General features: G+C 41.9%; 1 protein-coding gene across 2 annotated transcripts in view; it reads left to right on the top strand.

The window, feature by feature from the left end:
• Window positions 1-21,503: 21,503 nt before the first annotated feature.
• slc16a5b (solute carrier family 16 member 5b) overlaps window positions 21,504-23,177 on the top strand; it is a 6,481-nt gene continuing 4,807 nt past the window's right edge. Inside the window, exons 1-3 of one of the 2 annotated variants that reach the window (XM_080447096.1) lie at window positions 21,504-21,540; window positions 21,678-21,795; window positions 22,725-23,177. The exon at window positions 22,725-23,177 is cut by the window's right edge and continues 22 nt beyond it. In XM_080447096.1, coding sequence (XP_080303222.1) covers window positions 22,761-23,177 — 417 coding nt within the window. In that variant the 5' untranslated portion in view covers window positions 21,504-21,540; window positions 21,678-21,795; window positions 22,725-22,760. Of the gene's footprint in view, window positions 21,796-22,724 lie in introns of both variants that reach the window. The other variant, XM_080447097.1, reaches the window with a different exon arrangement.

Here is a 23,177-nt window from a genome sequence, read left to right as displayed (position 1 = left end):
TAGTCGATGAAATCAACACTGGTGCACACAAATCCTGACATTTGATTCAACAATAACTTAATCATTCTTTGCTGTCATACAGTTTAATTGAAAAAAAGAGGAGGGGGAAAAAAATGAAAAACGTGGCCATCATTCTACAGTGTGATAATGAATAAGGACTTCATGGTGAAAACATGACTTAGTGCTGTCACAGATCAGTATGCAATCCATGTAGATAAAGCCACTAATCTAGATATAAACCAGTGTTTCTAAACTGGTGGGCAGTGGATAGTGACCCAACTGTTTTCTGTGGGATATTTCTGGCAGGGATGCAGCCATACTTATACATAATCATTAGTAATAGCTCCTTAACTTATTATCTTGAATTTGAGCCATTTCAATTTCGGCAATGAACGCAAGGGTGCCTGGTGCTTCGCATCATCTCATGCTGCCTATTTTTTGCATGCCAGCTATTTGAAATCCCTAACATTCATATTTTGGATAGAAACGTCTTCACTGTGCGCTTAGCTTTCTTTTTTCTTTTCTTGTTTTTTTTTCTTCAATACAATGAGATGTGAGTTCATGGAAAAGGTCAAACTTGGGTCCAGTGGAGACTGGAGAGTGGCCGGTTCAGTCTAGTTGGTGGATGACTGGTCCAAGCCTCACATGAATATGTGCACTGTCTCTGCCGTCCGTGTGATTCAGCCCAGGAGGAGGCAGGCAACGGTCATCTCGTGGGTGGAATTACAAGAGTGAAAAGCTGGTAGTGTTGAAAAGTGCCATGGCAGCAAACTGCACAGTCACTTGGCAGCAATAAAGGCAATGGAGCGAAAGAGTAAAAGACGACCCCTGGAGAGAGTGGAGAGGCCAGAGGAACTAGTGAGATCAGTGTTGTAGTGGTGGCTAGCATTTCTCTCTCTTTGGGAAGTGCTGGAATGTGAAGAATGTGTTGACTTCACACACACGCGTGTGCAGCCTCCCCGCAGATACACCGCCTTGATTAGATGGAATCAATAGGCTCTCTGTGGTTTGTGTGTGTGTGCGCGCGCGCTGTGCACGTGGCCCTACCCCCAGCACACATAAACACACCGCCCAAGCTGCAAGATAGCCGCCACCCACACTGAGCCACAACTCGCTGCAGCTGCACTGCAATCCTAACACCTTCAGTCTGACACAATAACCCCCTGTCACTATACTGACTGTAGCTTTCACCTTGACAAATAATACAAATAAAAGTGTTTGCCCTTTTGTCAGGACCTGGTGGATATCAGTGGTGGAAGAAGTAATCACATTTCTTTCTTAAGTAAAAGTATTAATACCACAGTCTAGAAATACTCAGTTACAAGTAAAAGTCTGGTATTCCAATTTGACTTGTGTAAAAGTGCAAGTTTAGGCATCAAAATATACCAAAAGTATAATACATACAAACATACAATAGTACCAAAAGAAAAAGTACTCATTATGCAGAATGTCCCATTTCACAAGTTCAATATACAAATCTTTTAAAAATAGCAGATCTACAAGCTCACAACGCGTCGCATTGCAAAGCTATTAAATTTACATCTGATGTTGGTGAAAAGTGAGCTATTCATATTGCATAATCATGTTGGAACTGTATTAATGAACTAACTCAAATGTACTTCGTTTAAAAAAAACATTGAAGCTTGATGAGACATTACAAACACCTCACATGAATTGAGGATTATATAATTGTAGACTGAATTCAGTTTGAGCCAGCCAGACAGTCACATCTGATCACCATGAAGCCTCCCCGTACTGTAGGGCCCAAGCTGCAACATGCGGTGCCACATTATTTACAGTGGTTAACCATTCCACATATTTAAAACTACCACATCCTTAAAAAAAAAAAGTCAATTTACCATCCCAACCAAAAATCACATTTATTTTAGCGTCCTGTGAAAATAGTAAAATACATTCTTGATTATCATTATAAAGATATTTGCTCGCTCTTAACCCATTTAGACCTGAGGCCGATTCTACAAATACCTTCTAAATCAGTAGTTCTCAAACTTCTCCAGATTTTTCAAAAACGTTCAAATATAGCAGATGTACAATTATCTTCTAGTTTTTGAATAGCCAACGCTAAAATCTAAAATGTTCCCGGTTTTAATGGGGTTAAGGTATCTCAGAGCTAAACTGAACGCATATCAAGTTGGATGTAATTCCTAAATTAGTTTGCAACGGAAAAACAGATAGCGATGAGCAGTGAGCACATCATCAGGTACGATGAGATTGGAGAAAGAAGCCAATATGGCGCCTCCTTGAGTACCCCCTAATCCCCCAGAGGGCCATGAGTCTCTCCAGTGATGAAATGCCTTGCAGCCGCCTCCTTCACCCTGCCTCACTCTCTACTGAGCTATGGTAGGATTAAGGACTGGGGGTGTTAGGTGTCTCCCTGCAGAAAGTGATGTTTGGGTCACGGCATGGGGCTTGCATATCTACATATCAGATATCAAAGGGATCAGAGACTCGTATGTGCCTTAACTGAGGAATGGGGCAGAATACATTGAGTAGAACCGGCATTTTCTCCGTCTCAAAATATTAAGATGCTTTGAAGATCACAGTTACTTAGGTTCGGGTGACTGAAGCCTGTGCCTAGCTTAAAGTTAATAGGTAGCACTAGGTTCACACGTGTCACACTGACTAATAGCCAATGTCCAAAATGCAGTTGGACAATCCAGTGCCAAAAAGTGACCATTAGCAATGACAGATTTGTCTTGTTAGAAAGGTACTCTTTGCGGCTGCAAGTAATTTTTCATGTAGATTTCTCCATTTTGGTTGACTTCCATTGTAATTTTCCTTTGTGATTTTGTCTTGCCATTTCTGTGAATGGTGATTCGGTCACGTGCTCCGGTCCTACAAGGTTGTCCCCTTCTTTCCTTTGTTCTCATTCCTTCGCTCTTCTCAATTAACTAGTGCTGAATGAGTGTGGCTGCTGTCAGCTCAAATAGCTCCAAAAAGGGCACATGGGGGGAAAGCCTGTCTGTTCAGCAAACATACCAATACAGCAATGCCCTCCAGAGTTTGGGGTTTGGGGGGCAATGCACTGGGGTGGAGGGGGGACCCACTGCACCAGGCTCGTGGGAGCTCCCCATCCTCAGTAACCCATTAACAGAGCCTGGGTTAGGTTCCAATGAGAGAAAGTCTTCAGACAAACACACCGCAAATGGCACTTTTATTTACTTGCCCTCACTTCCCCCTCCCCCAAAACCTTCATTTACTGGGATAGGCAGTGCCATATTAAGCAGCCCCATGGCAACAATAGGCCTTGTCAACAGGGGAAGTACTTTCTCATGATGTAACCATGCCTTTGGTGATTGGTGGGCTGTAGGGAAGGGATGAAGCCTTCTCTGATCCTGGTGGAAGCACACTGATCTTATACTCCTTGGACTCTGATAACTTTGGTTCTGGCCTTGGTGTGAACTGATGACAAGCTGAACTCTAGTGGTTATGGTCTGTGAGTGTTCTTGGAAGGATCAAATTCTTACAAATACTTTTCATCAACAAATAAAAAATGAAATAAACAAAACCACAGTCCGTTTTTGCCCCTTCCATCACTTGAACACTATTGCGTCTCTATTATGGGGTGAAGATTCACAGAAAATTGCAGATCTACAAGCTCATAACGTGCTGCGATGCATTGCGAGCTTGTGGATCTTCTATTTTCGCCGAAGATATTTGGTTTAGAGCTAAAAGGGGCCTAGTATTAGAGCCCTTGGGGACTCAAATAAGTATATAGGGCAGGGGTTCTCAAACTTTTTTGGCCCAGGTACCCCTTGGAGGGGAGACATTTTTCCAGGTACCCCCTCATCCTTGCAGCACCGATAAGCATTTACTTACAACCACATGTGTACATTTAGATGCCATTGGAACTATTTGTGTTAAAAAAACTTTTCAATCAAAATCATTCAGACCCATTTCATAGTCATAAACAGAAACCACTACTACTATATGAATCATGTGCCAATAGTCATTGTATTCAAATTGCTTTTGTGCAAAACCTGACAGCACACTTTTCAAGTAACTGATCTTAATGGTTCAGACTTCAGAAAATGAACACTTCTATAGTCCTAATAAAAACAGACATGCAAAATGACCAGTCTAAAGGTGACTTTTAGTAGGTGCTTCAATTTATAAATAATACACTTTTTGTTAGGGATATACGATATTGACTTTTTTTGCCAATATCCGATATTCCGATATTGTCCAACTCTTAATATCCGATTCCGATATCAACCGATACCGATATATGCAGTACCATATCTTTTCACCAAAAGTCAACTAATTGTCAGGTAACAACATCACATATCTAATCAAATAAAATAGCTATACAATCAACGTAATATCTAATAAATATCTAATACATCTAATATGTATACAGTGATGTTGTTAGGTTTTCATTTAAATTAGTCCTGGGACTCACTGGTGGTCATTTGAATGAATCCCACTAATCTTAGATTAGATGGTGGCCTATTATTTGACAGTGCAAAAGCATAATTGCCTCTGATGCCTATAACATTAACGAGCGTCAACGAGCGTCAGCTGGAAACAGACACTGCCCTCTGCAGTACTCTAATTTGAAAGTGACTGGAGTCTGTCTCATTTCTCTGCAAAAGCCCTTGAATATGATGGAATATGATTAAGGATTACTGTGATTAAGGTAAGCACACATTTCATATCACACACACCATACAGTTAGAACTTATGCAACTTTCACTAGCCCCCCCCCCATAAAAGAAAAACAAATAATCAAATATTTTTAATAAAAAAAAAAATATTTGCCACTTAATATCCCTATATCCACTTTGAGAACCGTGGTGGATATAGGGTTTAAGTGGTTCAATATCTTCACTAACCCCTTTTGCACAGCAAAATCCTGAGTGATAATTTATCTCTGACAAATCGCTTTCAGAGTTAGATTTACCAAAGGATCACAAATCATAATAACAAAAGAACACTCTGTCACTTAATCTGGGATTTGAATGGCTGTGTAGTTCCATGCTCTGTCCAGCCTATCTTTCATGAACACATCCTTGCGGTCTGATTGGCTGTGCTTTCGAAACGTGCATTCTCCCAGACTCCTCTGCTCTCAGGCTTGTCAGACTCGGGGTCAGGCTTGGCGATCGGCTGTTTGCACAGTCCAATGAGCATTGGTTGCTTTGCCTTGCTGGGGGAAACCTCCATGGCAACAGAACCAAACCCCCATGACCCCTGATGAGGGTCGCGGCCTCATAGGAAGAGAAGAGCGGCAAAAATCATTCCTATCTAAATTCAGTAATTAGAATATGGAGGAGACGGGGGCATGCCCTCTAGCCTCCAAGAGAAACACACATCTTTGGTTATTGTGGGGTGACAATGATCATTGGCCATGGTGGGGCAAATGCAGAGCATGATGGATTGCTTGTGACGTCTGATGGATGTCTAAATGAGGAGTATAATGGACGGCGTGATGGATAGATAGGAAGTGGAGGACAGCGAACACTTAGATTTTCACACAGGAGCGGATGTGGGCTGTTAGCTTTCAGTCTGAGAATGATTGATCGATTCTTGAGGAATGACGAAAAAGATGGAAGTCTTGGTTGCTGTCTGTTTTTAATAAAGATATCATTTTTGTCTTCACAATCAATATATGTTTCAAGGGGTACCAATTTCTGCCTCTGTGTTGACAGCAATTTAGAAAATATTCGTAATATTTAGAACTTCCTCCTGCCCTTTGGGCATTCTTCCTTTATTTAATATATTTTATTGTAGTTTTTAACGCAGACAATTCTTCTGTTTTCAAAGACTGTTGAAGAATTGTTGACTCTCCTGTTCCTGTGTTTTTAGACATGCTCTAGTTCAACCGGGGGTTTGCAAAGAAAGTTATGGAAAGATTTCAGTCAGGCTTTAGAACCCATAACTAAAACGGTCCTCATGAATGATTCATCACAATTCATCATAATCAGCTGATGCCAGACATCCCTCTGTTCTAGTCCTCTTGGATCTAAGTGTGGCCTTTGTTACAGTGGATCATGCTATTCTAATTAGCCACCCTGCATGTGCATGTGCATTGGGTCACAGGCACAGTTCTGGTTCAAGTCACAGAACTATTAGGGTAGACCTTGGACTTGAGAGTCTATACAATATCTCAAAGCTGCATTGTGGGGTTCCTCAGGGTTTGGTGCTTGGTAATATGTTATTCACCACCTACTGAGATGTGCTGGCATTTGGACATCTTAGTGTATACACACATAATATGAGTTAACACTTTCTACGTACACAAGCTCACAATGCATCACGTTGCAATACATTGTGAGCTTGTAGATCTGTTGTTTTCGCTATTTGATGTACAGTGAAGTAGGGTTTACAGTATGCCTTTAAACTGCAACCCAACTAACAGCTTTAAGGAAATTGAAGCTGCCTCCAGGACTTCCTCAACTGGACGTCTCAGAGATCATTTGAATAAGGCCTGCTAATTTAAACACCCATATTTCCAATGAACTGTGTCAATTATTCCACTCTGTCACCCTGGCAGTGTAGAAATCTTGGCACTGTTCTTTGGTAGCAACCTCAGTTTGGATAAACATGTCAAAACCGTTTGTTGCACAATCATGCGTCTTTCAATTTAGGAAAATCTCAAAGATGAAATCATTACTCTCCACAAACAATCTGGAAACTCTCATACATGCATTAATTTAATTCCGCCGAGATTACCGCAATTATTGGGGCTCTGTCGTTAATAACAGTCTCTTTCCCGCCTCCATCTTGTCCAGAATGCAGCTGCAAGGGTTTTAAATGGCACCACAGAAAGAGCATATTTCATCAATTCTTGCATTGTTACGTATTTGAGATATTTTAACTCCCTATGGTTCACTCCCTAAGATCCTCAAATGCTTCTGACTGTTAATCCAGATCAAACACTTTCCGGATGGTGTCCCTATTTTGGGCTACAGTACATCAATACGATTTTGAAGGTCAAAACAGGCCTAAAATGCTATAATTCCAAGAACTAGAACTGTCCTCAAATGCCATTTCAAAACAAACATGGCAGCATGTTTTTTTGTGTGTGTGTGTGTTTTTATGGGTGACTCTTGCCAAAGAATGTATATAATGGCTAACAGCAGTTGAAAGCCACTTGAGCACACATCTTGAACATTGTGACCACATCTTGAATGGAAACCCAACCCAACAACAGGGCAGTCTAATTCAGGATAGTATTAGAGGAATTTAAGGGCTCTCGCACACTATCTCATGCTTAGCCCTGAACACACCCCAAGGTAATATAAACACATGTAACAGCCTTTAAGCTAAAGCCAAGGCATGGTCCAGTCCTACACCTAAAACGTTTATTTACTCACCCTAAAACCCTGAAAAATGGGAACACATGTTGATCAATAATGATTATGAATAGTATTTTATGTAATGCATGAATGAACGTGTCTACATTATAAAAATCATTACTGGTTGTAGACCAGTGTGCAGAGGTCAGTGAAATGACAACAGTTAGCAAGTGGACAAGTGTTTGTGACAGCTGGATGGTCAGCTGGGCAAAGAATGGCTGAGCCCAGGGAAAGTAGAGCTGCAGGGGGTCACACACACACACACACGCACACACACACACACACACACACACACACACACACACACACACACACACACACACACACACACACACACACACACACACACGCACACACGCACACACGCACACACACACACACACACACACACACACACACACACGCACGCGCGCGCACGCAAGCATGTACGGGTGCTGCGTTTTACTAATAACATGGCACAGTTGACAGTGAGTGACCCCCAGTGAGATTTCACGATCCACTTATGTTACAAACTCTCTGCCAGAGCTTTGAGAAGTCAAACAGTGTCACCACCTCTGACATCCCCAATCACGCTAGACTGGTGGATGTACTCAACTAACGTTATAAGTAAAACAAAAATATTACTGACACTATATACATATTATACAACAATTCTCTTGTTTGTGGATCTCACAATTGTTCATGATAAGGCATTATGAAATCACAATTTACAATTTAAAAACTAGTGCACTACACATTGTCAGAGTTCTCAGGGCAGTAGTGCTGCATGCATTATCGGAGTACTTAGTGCAGTAGTGCAGTATGCCTGTGCATGCATGTACTGTAGGCCTTCAATCCAATCCAATCCAACTTTATTCATAGACTTACTTTGACTTAAACGCTTTTGCTCTTAGGGGAGCATAGGTCATTTATGAATTTTCCTCCAGCATTTATTCATAGAGCACATTTAAAAACAACAGAGTTTACCAAAGTGCCTTGTAGGCATTACGTCAGTGAAGTGTGATGCATCAACTTGGGAGTGTTCGGGGATCTCCATGGGCATGAAGGGACAGACATACAGACAGACAGACAGACAGACAGACAGACAGACAGACAGACAGACAGCTTGTAGATCTACTATTTTTGAAAAATCGTGAACATTTGTGAAAACCTTTGAATATATATATTTTTAGAACGAACATTTGTAACTCCATTTTTTGCTTCAGGGGGTCCCTGGATAAAAATATTTGAGATGGGGGTCCGCAGCCAAATACTTATCATTTTGGGGGTCCTTGACATGAAAAGATTTGAGAACCACTGGCTCTACCAGATTGGTGAAAATAATCTGTTATAAGTTATGGATTGCAGCTTTAACTTTGACAGCTTGGTCTTACCCAAGTGTCAAAAGTTTTATTGTCACTAGTTGGTTGATTGATCATGCAAGCAGCAGCACCCATTTGGGATGATGTAATGTATATGTTTTATGAGGATTATCACTGTTTTACTGAGGAATGCAGAGCATGCCTGACTTGGGGAGAGGATTGGATGAAGTGGAACAGGCATAGGACACAGGAGCTTTGCAATGTGCTGACAGTGAAAATTCCTCGCATCCTGCTATCTTAAAAATGTGAAGCTGCAGAAAAACGGCTTCGACTCCTAAATCTCACTCCTGCCCCCATTCCTGAGTCTGTAGGTCATTCCAAGCAACCCCGAAATGATGAGAAATAAGACAAGATGATAATGATAATAAATATACAGTCCCAACTCAGTTTCTTGTATATTATGCTCTCAATAATAATAATAATAGATTCAGCCTTTCTAGTTCTTGGACTGAAACTCCAGGTAATGTGAGTCAACAAAATGGGCATATCATGGACAGATATTTACCATAACTGACTTTGATGTACAATAGTTCAATGTGCAGTGATTCAAAATGCAATATTATTTGTTTTTCATTTTGAATAAATATCATATATACTGTATATATGTACTTTATCCTCTTATCTTTTTCTCTTTTTTTAAACCTGAAAATACTGTATGACTTAGGCCATTGTTTTAAGAAGGTGACAATTTGTGATTATTAGTCTAAGGCCCAAATCAACACAACTTTAATAGTTAGATCTTTAATGACCCCTCTGGGAAAGTTCAAGTTACATAGTAGCAATACATGATTAAGCATAGAAACACAGGATAGATACATGTAAGAGTAGAGAGACACACAACTAAGATTTTAATCTAAAATTACAGGGTGGTCAAACAATAAGTTTGACCTGGCCATCTGCACTTGTACTGTAATGTAATACTATGAATAAACATACAAATAGGCATAAGTATAAAGTACAATCTATCACAAGTAATATGAACATACATATGTTGTCCATGAATGGATATTTGTGCAGACTATCAACATAATATGTACAGTGTCATGTAGTCCAGTGGTTCCCAAACTGTGGGTTAGGACATTGTTTTCTCACTCAACAGTAAACAAACCAACATAAAGTATAAGTGTATACAGTGTATCTGCACATTTCTAAAGTTACAATTTATGCCAATTCTATACCAAATTGGCCAAATTGTCAAATATTCCGCAAGAAAGAGGAAAACATTGTGAAAATAGCCGATCTACAAGCTCACAACACCTCGCATTGCGAGGCGTTGTGAGCTTGTAGATCGGCTATTTTCCACAATATTCATCTGTGGAAACGAGTCAAACTAAATGTAATGCCGATAATTCCAAGTACTTGTCAGGGTGGGGGGTCCCCAGTTCAAATATGATTATTTAAAGTTTGGGAACCCTTGATCTAGTTTAAACAGCGGGTATGGATAGTATAGTGTACAGTCAATAGAAAATCAGTATAATGAGTACAATCTAGCAACAGTAAACATTTACAACAATTATCCTAAACAGGCATCTGTTAGGGTACTTTATTGTAGGCTACAGTGGTCCATGTGCATGTGTGCCAGAGTAAGGATGGCTACCAGCCAAACGGACTGACAAGTCACTCAGTCTTGTGTCGGAGGATGACGAGTCTGTGGCTGAAGGTGCTCCTCGTCTCCTCTAGCTCAGTGGTTCTCAAACCTTTTCATGTCAAGGACCCCCAAAATGATGGGTCCTTTTGGCTGCGGACCCCCAGTCTCAAACAATATTTTTGTGCCAGGATCTTTCAAAAATAGCAGATCTACCAGATCATAGCACTCCGTGCCGCGCTATGAGCTTGTATATCTTCTATTTTTTAATAGCCAAAGTATAAAATATGGTTACGGTGGTGAAAATGATAGTGACGCCATATCAACTAGTTTTGCTGTACCCCAAGGACCCCTGGGGGTCTCCGGACCCCACTTTGAGAACCAATGCTCTAGCTCATCATAAATGGGGAGGGGTTCATCAGGATAGCTTTGCAGCTTCCTCCTCAGCATCCCCTCTGCAACCACTTCCAGATTGCACAGTTTAACAGAGAGTTAGCCTTCCTCACCAGCTTGTTTAGTTTGTTAGTGCCCCTTGTGTTGATGTTACCCCCCCCCCCTCCCCCCAACAGACCACAAGAAAACAACACTGGCTACTATACGGGTAGAACATCTGCAGCAGCCCATTGCACACATTAAAACAGTGGTTCTCAAACATTTTCACGTCAAAGACCCCCCAAATGAATATGCTTTTGGTCGCATGCAGACCCCCATCTGAAAATAGTTTGGGCCGGGGACCCCATACAAGATTTATGTTGTTAAAATGGTGTTTTGAAAATAGCAGTGTTGTACTGTGTTGTTCTCCCTCTTTGCCACATTTTCCCCTTCTCTCTCTATTATATAGAGCAATTGCCTAAACAGTTATGTAACTCTCATACATTGCATTAATATATTTTTAAAATTACTGGTCCACTTTAAAAGAACAGTGCTGTGTGTGCAGAGAAAAAAAGTACTTCAATTGTATGTGCGAACATTTTATTCCAGTAATGATTATCATCATTCTTCATACCCAGAGGCAAAAAAAGGAATACAGTTCATGCTAGGTTAGACCAATGCTGCCACCCACTGGAAGAAAAATATTATGTTTACTTAACACAAATCTCTGTTGCTCTCAGTTAAGCTGGGTGCACTGCAGAGTCAAAACCCGCAGGTTTAATAGATGAACTACTATATAAACAAGAATAGTCGCCTAATAACATGTGACCTTATTTTAGTCATTGGATATTTTGTCCATTGTCTTGCATGCTCTTCAAAGAAAGATTACAGTGTATCATAATAGCATGGCTTCCCTCCCTATAAACTTGTTTAAAACTCATTATTTCAATGAAGAGTCTTCTGTTTGCTACCTTTGCCTGTCTGCCCGTCAACAAGTGGCGGTTCTAGACAGATTTCCATGGGTGGCAAAGAGCTGTCAGGATGTTTAGGGAGGGAGTGTCTAGTTAAGTTGGGGGTCAGAATCAGACTTCACACGTCTCCAGATTGGCCTATAAAAGTGCTGACTGCACAGGGAAGCCATGATACCCTGTGTTGTTTCTACATGACATTACTTTCACTGGTCAAGCCAAGGCACTTGCCACCCCTTATCACTATAATATCTGCTCTGATAGACGAAGTTACACCGTATCAGCCCGCAAACCAAAGCCATAATAAGAGTGGAGAGAAAAAGCACAGAACACAGGCTTCATCTATAAAGGACCCTGGAGACTGCTCATATTTCCAACCATGGTGAAATGGACACAGTCATAACAAAGGCCGAACACACTGACATATCATCAGGGAGGCTCTGAGAGGCCATGATCATTTGTAGTACAGGCGTTCTGTCCAGACTCTGATGGATGACTTGAACAACAGTGGATCTAACAGTAATCTGTGTATTGAGGTATCCGGTCACAGCAAAGGGGGTTAGACAGAGATACTACTACCTGCAGATGTAAGCAATTAATACAATGGGAAGAAATGAACTTCTTGAATGCCAGGAAATGACAACATGTGATTTAGATAACACTGAGGCCACGAGAGAAGGCAACTGTTCTCAACTTTCTGGTGAGAGTGATTTGGTGCACTGTGTACTTATAAACGCATCAGTGTATCCACACGGGAGGAGGCTTTCAGAGAGTGTCAGAGGTTAGGCCTATTCCAGACCAAAGTTAGAAAGAAAACACTGCTCAACAGATCAAGTTAATTTCTTCATGTCTAGGAAGGAACCCACAACTAAAGCAGGTTTATGCCAAGGAGGGATCTCCCGGTTTATATCAAAAGGTTGTGAGACTATGGACATTTTTATTGCTAAAAGCAACAGTAAAACACAATATTTGATGGTATCCGATTTTTCGGGTAACTAGGTGAGTCACTGAGTGCTAAGAACTGAAAAATGAGACTTTGGGCCCTATTTTGCCTTATGACTAATCTAATTAGGCTTTTTATTTATTTTGAAAAACATTTTAAAATGTGAAAATAGCCGATCTACAGCGATGCGTTGTGAGCTTGTAGGCTATTTTCACTATAAAAAAAAAAGCCAATAAAATTATTCAGAAGGCGTAAGAAGCTGCACAGAATAGCGCCCTTTATCTGCCTGATCTCACCAGGAGCAATGGTAGTCAGCTCAACCCGGAGCTCTGCAGTTAGAAAAAAGAGTTCCGGAGTATTTTTGTATTTATATATTTTGTTTAAAGTTGAAAGTATACTGGAAAATAAACAGGCCTATAGACTGTTGATAATCAATAATCTAGACGGTGGCTACACTTCATGATTCTACCACCTACTGCACCCACCTTCCGACATCGGGGTTTGGACAGGCTTTCCGAACTATAGTTCAGAGTCAGAACATCTGGGGGTGCACGAGTTCTGAGAACAAGTTCTGAGACCGCCTAGCAGAAGTTTGGAAGGCATCAATTTGTAGATATATCAGCTCCCTTTCCGTCGAAAAGTTTGGACATCGGAAGTATTGATGTATTGGCCTTTATTTTCAAATAACCAAAACCAGGAATGGCATCATTCTCTTTTTCAGTTAGTGAATGTGTGGCTAATGTCAGAGCAGGACATGCAGTATTCATTCATCGACAAGCTGGACAGTTGACAGAGGGAAAAGGTAACACTTGGCCCACTGGCAGCATGCACAAGAAATGTGGCACTGATCGGTCCAGTGGTCTGGACAAAGACAAACCAATTTGTAGACGTCTCGCCTCTTACAGAGGCCACGCTGTAAAAAAAGGCATATAGGCATATATCGTTAAAAAAAACGTATGTTGTAAAAAAAAGAAAAGAAAAAAAAAACAGCAAGAAAAAAGGCTACAGTATGTCACCAAAAAAGTGTAATGAAAAGAAAACAAACTCATAATTGTACCTCGTCAAAAAAATCCAACAGACTTGCTTTATTAAGGTGACACAGGAAGTCATACTAAAGGTTTGTACTTTTACAAAAGAAAAGGTTCAGGATGGTAACATCATCCCTTCAATAGAGATCTACTATAGGTAGGGGGCACATGAGCCCTGAGGAGTTATACACGTTGGTACAAATAAAAAAGCGATTGAAGGGATCAAATAGCCACCGCTGAACCATTCCTTTTCCTTAGTAATCTATGGCAAAGAATCCAAGGACTGAGCGCTGGATCAGTGGACGGGAATGACTGATTTAAACTGCGATACAGTGTTTTTGAGACCCGCGTCTTGGACATCTTCGTGCAGATCGCAACCTTCCGGCTCATCTCCATCATAGACGTGGACGTCCTGCCCGAGTGCCACCACTGCATGCGCCTTTACCTCCACGGCCTCACCCTCAGTTGTGGTGTACCTGCTATCTCTGGCTTTGTGATCTATTAAAACAGGGACGGGGGTGGGGCTCTTCTCTGTGGGCTCCTCAGATGTATGCGTCTCTGGGTAGGGCTCTGGCAGGGTGTCTGCTTTTAGCTCCACGGCTGCAGGCGTTGCTGCCTTCTCTGCCTCCACCAAGGGTTCAGGACTAGCGGCCGCCGCAGACTTGTCCTCCTCAGCTGAGACGCCTGAAGTCAGGTACAACAGGGGTGGGGCTGACAGTTGCATGTCTTCAGCAGCAGAGCCCTTTCTTCGAGACATTGTTGTTGAGGTGCTCCTCAAAACTCTCCTCCCATAGCCGAACGCTTTTCTCCAGACACTCTTTGTTTTGCCTTTGTTGAGGCGCTCCTGCAAAGTCTCCTTCTCATTTTGCAAGGTCTCCCTCTCATTGGCCCAGATCATTTCTTTGTTGGTCCAAACAGTCTGTTGCTCTGTATATTCGCCCCTGATCAGGTCCACCTCCTTGCACTGCTCCAGTCTCTGTTTCCACACATCCTCGATCTGCTCCATCTGCTCTCTCAAGGCGTTCTCTCTCTCAGACTGCACCGTCTTGCAAGGTCTTCCAAGAGAGGACTCTTGGAAGATCTTGACCTTGGTCTTGATCTCAATTGTCTTAATCTCTTTCTCCATGTGTGAGATTTTCTTCTGCGCAGAGAAGAGCCTTTCATCCAAAGCCTCGTTTTCTTCAAGCAGTTCGTTTATCTGCTGCTTGTACTCTTCCACGGTTTGCTCCTGTGTCTGTTTCATCAGCGCTTCCATCAGGTCCATCTTCTCTCTCCAGGTTTCTTCTCTTTCAGACAACAACCTCTTGGTCCTTTCTGCCTCACTGCAGAGTCTCTCTTGCAGGGTGGCGTTCGCCTGCTCTTTATATTTCCTCTCTTCCTGCAACTTGGATTGGAAGAAGTGCAGGGCCTTTTCCATCTGCAGACCCTCTTCTTCTTTTGTTTTCATCCTTTTCGCCATGTCCGTGATAACCTGCTCCATGTATGTGATCTTCTGCTGCGTGGCGAGGTGCCTTTCCTTGTCTTCAAGCAGTTTGTTTATCTTCTGACTGTCATGTTCTATGCTTTGCAACAAGGCCTCTTCCCACTTCTTTTCCATCTGGTCCATTTCTTCTTTCCAGACTTTCTGTCTCTCAGACAGCATCGTCTCATTCTCCTGCCTCTCCTTGATTAACTTCTCTTCCATTTGCTGGAGGGCTTGGGAAGTGCCGAGTTCCTTGTTGTTGAGTTTGGCATTCTCCTCCTTTAGAGTGATATTCTCAGCTTCTGTTTTCTCTACTATCAGAAAGAACTGTTTCAGATATTCTTCCATGGCTGCTTTGGACGATGACTGCTGAGCCTGGGGCTCTGGGTTCTGAATGAGAGAATCCCACTTCATATTAAGAGCCATTGTCAACATCTCTTTCTAATGGTCCATAACTATTAGACCCTAACCCTAACCCAGGTGCTGAATGTTCCTTCAAATGATCTAAATTGAATAATGCACCTGTCTGGTAGTGATGTCGCATTGACAAAAACCTTGTTCCTGTAATTGGTCCTTTCGAGAGTGCACCTGTCGGGCACTGATGTCTCACTGGCAAGAAGCTTGTTATGCTTCTAGTTCTATGCGTCATTTGATGACGTCATCCCTCCGATGCCTTTTCATTATGACGTAGTATATCAGCTCCAGACTGGCCTCTGATTGGCTCCAAGCCCCAGACACACAGACATGCAGTGGTGGAAAAAGTACTCACATTTTGTACTTACTGTAAGTAAAATTATCGTCTGTAATCCGGTAATCAAAATTTAGTCCGGTAATCAAAATATACTTAGTAAAAAGTAAAAGTACTCGTTTTGCATCCGTTTCACAAGTTATCATTATGTCTAAAATGTATAAAGATCTTTTGAAAATAGAAGATCTACAAGCTCACAACGCGTCGCAATGCGACGCGTTGTGAGCTTGTAGATCTTCTAATTTCAAATTGCCAAAGTTTAAATAGGGCTGAAGTATGTTTTATAATAGTAATCAAAAATGACAAAGTAACTAGTAACTAAAGTCTTCAAGAAGTAAAAGTATAGAAATCCACCTCTGTACTTGAGTAGACACACACACACAGTAAAATAGATCAATAACATTAAACAAAAAACTTTAAATGGAAAAAGGTATCTGCAATCTGCTGCTAATGTCGGTCTTTAAAACCATAAAACTTCCACAAGGAACCTAGCTATGCTTCCTCCTTCACACCTTCAAATTGACAGATTAAGCCTGCCAAATCATGCCAACTCCAATAGAGGGTGCCATTTCATCAACGGTCATGCAGGGATCAAGCATCAAATCCAGCTCCACATGAGTTCGGGTCCCACGACTTGAAGCCAGGTAGAGCAAACTATGCTGTGTAGTCGAGGAACAAAATCTTCAAAAACGGTTTTAGTTTTTGAGATAACCCTACCCAAGGTAGAACAAAGCACGACCATGTTTTATAAAAACAAAATATTTGTTATAAAATAGTGAAAATGTAGGCTTCTTAAAAAGGGACAGTGTGTGCCTTATCACATGTACAGTATCTCTGGATATAATGATCAGGAAGCCACCAAGTTTGCACTGGTTACTTAAGACAGTTATTGCATTGAAAAAAAAAAACATTTATATGTACCACAGACTCTTTGTCCATATAAAGTAGTCTAATCACTTTACTCTCTCAACAGCCCCTAACAGGTAACTAGAGCAGCTAGCACTTCAAACAGACAAATACAATGGGGCCCTATTGGTTTAAATGGGTGAAAAGAAGGACACATATCACATAACAAGCCAAACTATACATTAAACAAAAACAGGTTCAATATACATCTCTTTCTTTTAAAATATGCTCTTTCTATATATTTTTCTATATTTTTCTATATGTTTTTAAATAACACTGACAATAATACTGTATGATCATAATATGAGCCAACAGGCTCCATGACACAAAAGCTTAAATTACATTTCATTGAATGAATTGGAAATAAATGAATAAACTCCTCAAGATTGGTTGTTGAACCAAAGTGACTTTAAGGCCTTTCAGTTCCTCCAAGTGCTTCTGACGTTTTGTGAAAGCAGTTGTTTTTCCTATTTTGAAAATATGCGCACTGCTGATCATATCACAGTCCATCAGGGCATGGCCAGCTGTAGGGCTCTGGCACAACGCTTTCCACAGCTTTTGTCAGATTGTATTGATTGGCACAGACCTCTCTTTGCCTGTACAGGATGGCCTTTGTGCGTTAGTGCGGAAGCTGAGCCTTGCTTCATTTTGCTTAATACAAGAGCAACAAAAGGACGTCAGAAACTCTTGTGTGTTTCTTGGCTAGGTGGATGGCATGTAGCACTATCCTGTGCTGTGCCTGCCATTTTTGGACCACCCATCAAATCGGTTAGCCTCTCCACATCGATCTCCTTTCAGTTTGACACTTTTGTCAAGATAAACCATTCATTGCAATGCTATTTCACTGAATTTGCCAGTGTGGCTCTGCTATAGGCTACTTTGATACTACAGATTATTCTGCTCAAGCATGACACAGACTCTGAGATCACAAACCCCCCTGATGCAGAGCAAATAGATACAGTATTTAAGTGGACATGACACAATTGAACCCTTCATGGGGAATATTTTTTTTATTAATTAAACATGATACAATCCACAATAATCCACTCAATTAACATACTGTACTGACATAGTGAAGACCTAGCTACTAGGAGGACGCTGGGGACAGTGGGGAGTAGAGGGAGTTTGATCTCTGACAACTACATTAGAGGTGACGGTGAGCTTTGATGAGCGTGTAGCATGAGAGTGTGTGGCTTTCTGCTTAAAAAGACAGCCTAGATTGAACCATTAGAATTGAGGGTGAATGTGTTACAGTAGATTGTGAGCGAATGAGATTGGAGGGTGAAGGAGTGTGGGAACCAGCTTGACTTCCGTGCCTGCCAGAAATATCACGATGCTCGATTCTTTATGGTTTTAGTTTTTCCGCATCTTCAAAACCTCTGGCCAAGTGAGTTTACAGTACGTGGACCTGACCTGGTTATGTAGTTGCAAACAAAAGCAGTAAGCATAGCCATGTTCCAACCCTGTCCACAGGTGTGTTCAGGGACGGTTTTAGCAAACCAACAAAGAAATCAACAATTGCTTGGAGACTGCTGCTGGCGGATATATTTATAAAAAAAATCATTATCAGATAAATGATAACATATTTTTTTTCTTTGATTATTTTTGGGCGGTGAAACCGCCCCTATATGTGAGGTTTGGATATTTGCACACCAAATCCTGCGCTGTGATTGGCCACAAATGTACCCCCCTAACCCTGCACCGTGATTGGCCAATCACAGTCTATTCAGGACTGTGATTGGCTAGGGAAACATGACACATGTGCATAGCCCTATAAATAGGACCATAACTTAAAAAAAAACATAAATGTGTTTTTTTTAAGTTATGGTTTCACTTCTTCCATCACTTCTTCCATCACTGTGATGACCACTGTGACCACACCGCCCACTTCACACTGGGTGTGATTTTTATTATAATTGGAATGGGGAATAAGCTGGAGTGATAATTAATGTCATTATGTTATATGTATTAGAAGGGTACCGGCCTACTTGGGGACCACGCAAGTTTTACGATGTAATTTACGATGTAAATGGGAACGATGCAAATCTGGAACGATGCAAATTGGGAATGCATGCCCTTTGTAGGTACCCCTTGTCAGAGTACACAGTGCATTGCGGTACCCATTACCACAGATGTAAACAGGCACTAGCCTATTCGGGAATGATGCCAGTCGGGAACGATGCAAGTTGGGAATGCATGTTCCACCCATCTATGCATTACCCGTTATACTTATCGTACTTGTTGTCAGAGTACCCATGTACGCGTTCCCAGAGTAGGCTACCCAGTACAGGCGGTACTAATCGATCAATTATGGAGAATGTGGGGATGCCTGATGTTGTCAGAAATTGCTGATGCCATGTTGATGACAACGTACATGGACATAGATGAATGGCGTTCTGTTGTGGACGCCACCACTATTGGCGCTGCGACACAAAGATGACGCAAAGCTCAGCCAATCCGTGAAGCCAATGGGTTGGGTTGGCCAATCAGGGAAGTCGGTACCTCTACCCCCCTCCCAAGTACAGATATTCAATTTTTTAGGTTCTCGATAACCATCGGTCTGACCGGATTCCCACTCGGCACTGCACACTCCGTAGTCATCGCCGGCACGCATGCACAAGTTTGAGGTTGAGTTATGCCCAGGACAGACATACACAGACACAGACACAGACACAGACACACATAGAGATTTTGTGAATGTATAGATAGATTATAACCTCATACAATCACTGTGATTGATGAATTTGGTTACAACAATGTTAATATGAGCACATGATGCATGTGACTCCCACAAGTGTCAGCTTTTGAGAGAGAGAGAGAGAGAGACAGACAGACAGACAGACAGACAGAGAAAGACAGACAGAGAGAGAGACAGAGAGATAGAGATAGATTGACAGAGAAGAGAGAGAGATGGACAGATGGACAGACAGATAGCCAGAGAGAGAACTGGTGCATTTGATGCTTGCTAGCTCTATCTCTCCCAACTCAACTCCTCTTACTGTATGCTTTTGACATGCTCTGGTCAATAAATAAGTGGACCTTAAACATGGAGGGAAAAAAAGGTAGACACCACGCATATAGGCCTACATCATATTTCTTGACCACCAGATATAGCCTAAGCCTATCTAAAATGATGGGTTACAGTTACACTATGCAACAAATATGTTTTTCCCTCTATCATCACGTCCATCAATGAGGATATTATTTTTGTGTGATGCCACTTTAATTCAATGAAAAAGGTGTCATAAAGTGACAAAAGGCACGCACATCCTGTCCTGCTGGGCTGGGTGCTGGATCACAAAATTCAACATGAAAAAACAACAAAGTCCGCACACCAGAATGCTGCTCCCATCGTGGGTATTTTCTTTCATTGGTAACGTTTCAACTAAGCCGGGAGGCTCTTCCTCTGACCTTACTGTAAGGTCTGAGGAAGAGCACGGAACCCCAAATTGATACGCATTATTGGTTAGATTAATACAGAAGTATGCAATATATACTGTCATAACAGAGGAGAGTGAAGGTCAAGAGGTCCCTTGAGGGTCCCTGGCTGGACCCCCTTTGTGAACCACTGATTTATATGCTTGGGATCCGAATCCACAACTTTAATCATCTTCATTTATTATTCCATCATGAGATCAGGTTGTAGCCTACTACTAGCCTATATTATTTTCAGTTTCAGCCAAAAAGGTCATATCAGTGATGTGATTTCGGTTGACCAACCATGTGGTCCCCTAAAAGTCTCCATCTAACTAAGGATGGTGACGCACCACTGGTGAGTGATGTTTGAGAACAAGATGACACAGGCAGTAGCCTATCACACAACAAGCTCTGAAGTTTAATACACACATAGGGAAATATATAAACACAGTATTGGACAGGACAGTGGACACATGACGTGACCAGAAGATATGGAACAAGGACAAGAACAGAATGGATTAGGAATAGAACAGACATCTTGTATCATTAGCGCACAGACGTCAGTCTCTCTGATAAAGAAGTTGATGGTCATCATATCATGGTTATCATTATGCTAATATGCTTATGTAGATGCACATGTGTGTAGCCTACACTCTGTCAAGCAGATAAAGGTCATCATGACAAGTGATGGTTAATACTAGATTAAATGTAGGCCTATCTTTGGTTCAGTAAAGGACCATTGAAAACAGAGAGAAAACCAGCAAGCTATGTAGGCTACCTCACAAAAGGATTGGGCTATTGTTCATATTAGGCTTCAAATGAATATGTTTCCAAAGGCGATTTATTTAGATATTTGTCGTCTAGCCTAATTAAAACAAACATGTAGGCGAATCAATGAACCAATAATGTGTGGTTAATGTTATTGGCTAATGTGAATCGAGCCAGCTGGCAGGTGTTTGTCAGTAATTGTAAATCAATGGTGCCAGGCACTGGGTGCAGTGAAATAAAACCCCATGAAGAAAAACAACAACAAATCAATTACAATCCGTAATTAAAACAAATGTTTCATTCAACCATGAAGCAGCCACTTGCCACTTGCCACACACACACACACACACACACACACACACACACACACACACACACACACACACACACACCGATTCACGTGATGTGAAAGGATAATAAGCGCGACCCTTTCGTCACGAGGCGCACTAAGCCCCACGATAAAAGAGTTATCCGCGCGCTGAGCTCGTTTCACACACTGTGGACCATGAGGTCCGGACAGCGGCTCAGAGCCAGAAGGGACAGGACCATAGAATTATAAATATGGACAGGACAGGCAAGAGGGTTTCCTGTCAAAGAAATATGATGATTCCCCGAAGGCTAGATGTTCAAATCATTACAAAGCGCTGATGAAGAAAGGAACAGGTAGGAAAGGCTATACGCGCAACAGGAAAGACAAGTTTATAATATTATAGAATAGCATGTTTATCCTACTTATAACCATGGATTTGAGGACAAATTCCCGATATGGATGTTAATTGTCCTCTATTTATTGCGGTCAGGCACCATAGCGTGCAGGTGGGCGCCCGTTCCCTTGGAGACAGAGGCGCGCGGGGTGGATGAAATGTCCTATAAAAGGGGATGAGATGGCTGGACAGGAGGACACGTGCAAATGAAATGGTAAGTCTAAACTATATAACAATGTAGGTAACTAGGGAATTATTGTCCAGATGCCGAGTGTGTGTGTGTGTGTGTGTGTGTGTGTGTGTGTGTGTGTGTGTGTGTGTGTGTGTGTGTGTGTGTGTGTGTGTGTGTGTGTGTGTGTGTGTCTTGCTCTCAACTAAAAGTTGAGAGCAAGAGAACAAGAGAGAGATTTTGAATCCGCCCAAATATTCAGAATTTGATGGGACAGTGTGTTTGAGTCGGCTGGCTGATGCAAGACAAGACAATGCCCTTTCTGTATAGGCTGTAGTAGGCTACAGCGTGAAGATACGAAGGTAGACGGAATGTCCTTGCTTGTATGGGTGGATTATTAGGTAATAATGGGGCAAATGATCATGACGCTGCTTTGCAAGTAGCCTAGGTAGGAAATTAGATTTAATCTAGCAAGAGAGAAGGGCTTTTTTTCATGTTTAGGCTAGCCTATAGTTAAACGAGATAAATTGAATGTTAATGGATGAATGAATAGGCCTATACCTCTGTAGATTTGTTTTCCTCTTTCACCTGTTGCTTTGCAGTTGGGGCAAACTGTTTGGGCAGGCCTATTCTAGAAGTCCTCTAAAAGGCCTTCTAATTTTAACATTTTTAATTGATAGCGATGTGTTCTTTCATTTGTGACATGGTTGATCTTTCTGAAAAAAAAACACCTGAAGCCTAATCATTCTCTTCTGTATAATAATACGAATTAAAAAAGATCAGCATGCATGTGTGTGGTTCAGGGCTTTAGGCTATCTGCATTTCAGACTAACATCGCTGTGTTTGACTGATTGCCATGTCCAAATGATAGACTGCCAATAGACGTGGGATTGATATCTTGCTTGTTTAGACAGACAGAACAACATGGACATCTGTCATCTGCTTATGACTCACTTCTGCTCTCTGATCCTCAGCAGATGAAGCAGGACTAAATCGACAAAACAGCCAGGATGACTGAAGGTCAGGTGGATGACCAGGGTCAAGCCCCACCGACAAGGCACCGCCACAGCCACGGGGACAGCACCCTACTGTACAGCGGCACTGGCAGCAGTAGCGAGGTCACCCAGCAGGTTCCAGAGGAAACTCAATATACTCCAGAAGAATCCAGGGTGCAGAACAGTGATTCAGAGGATCAAAACCGGGTGGAGTTTGAGAAGCAGGAGCCGGCGGCATCCTCCCACCCGCCCGCCGCTCACAGCCAACCAGTGGCCCCCGATGGAGGCTGGGGTTGGGTGGTTCTGGTGGCCACCATCTTAGTTATGGCTATGACACTGGCCTTCCCGTCATGCATTGGCATTTTCTACACGGAGCTGCAGAGGGAGTTCAACACCAGCAACACCAAGACATCGTGGGTGCCGGCCATCATG

This window comes from Gymnoscopelus braueri (assembly GCF_963280865.1).
Source record: "Gymnoscopelus braueri genome assembly, chromosome: 13".
In the NCBI taxonomy this organism is placed as follows: domain Eukaryota; kingdom Metazoa; phylum Chordata; class Actinopteri; order Myctophiformes; family Myctophidae; genus Gymnoscopelus; species Gymnoscopelus braueri.
This window is presented reverse-complemented; position numbering and strand designations above follow the sequence as displayed.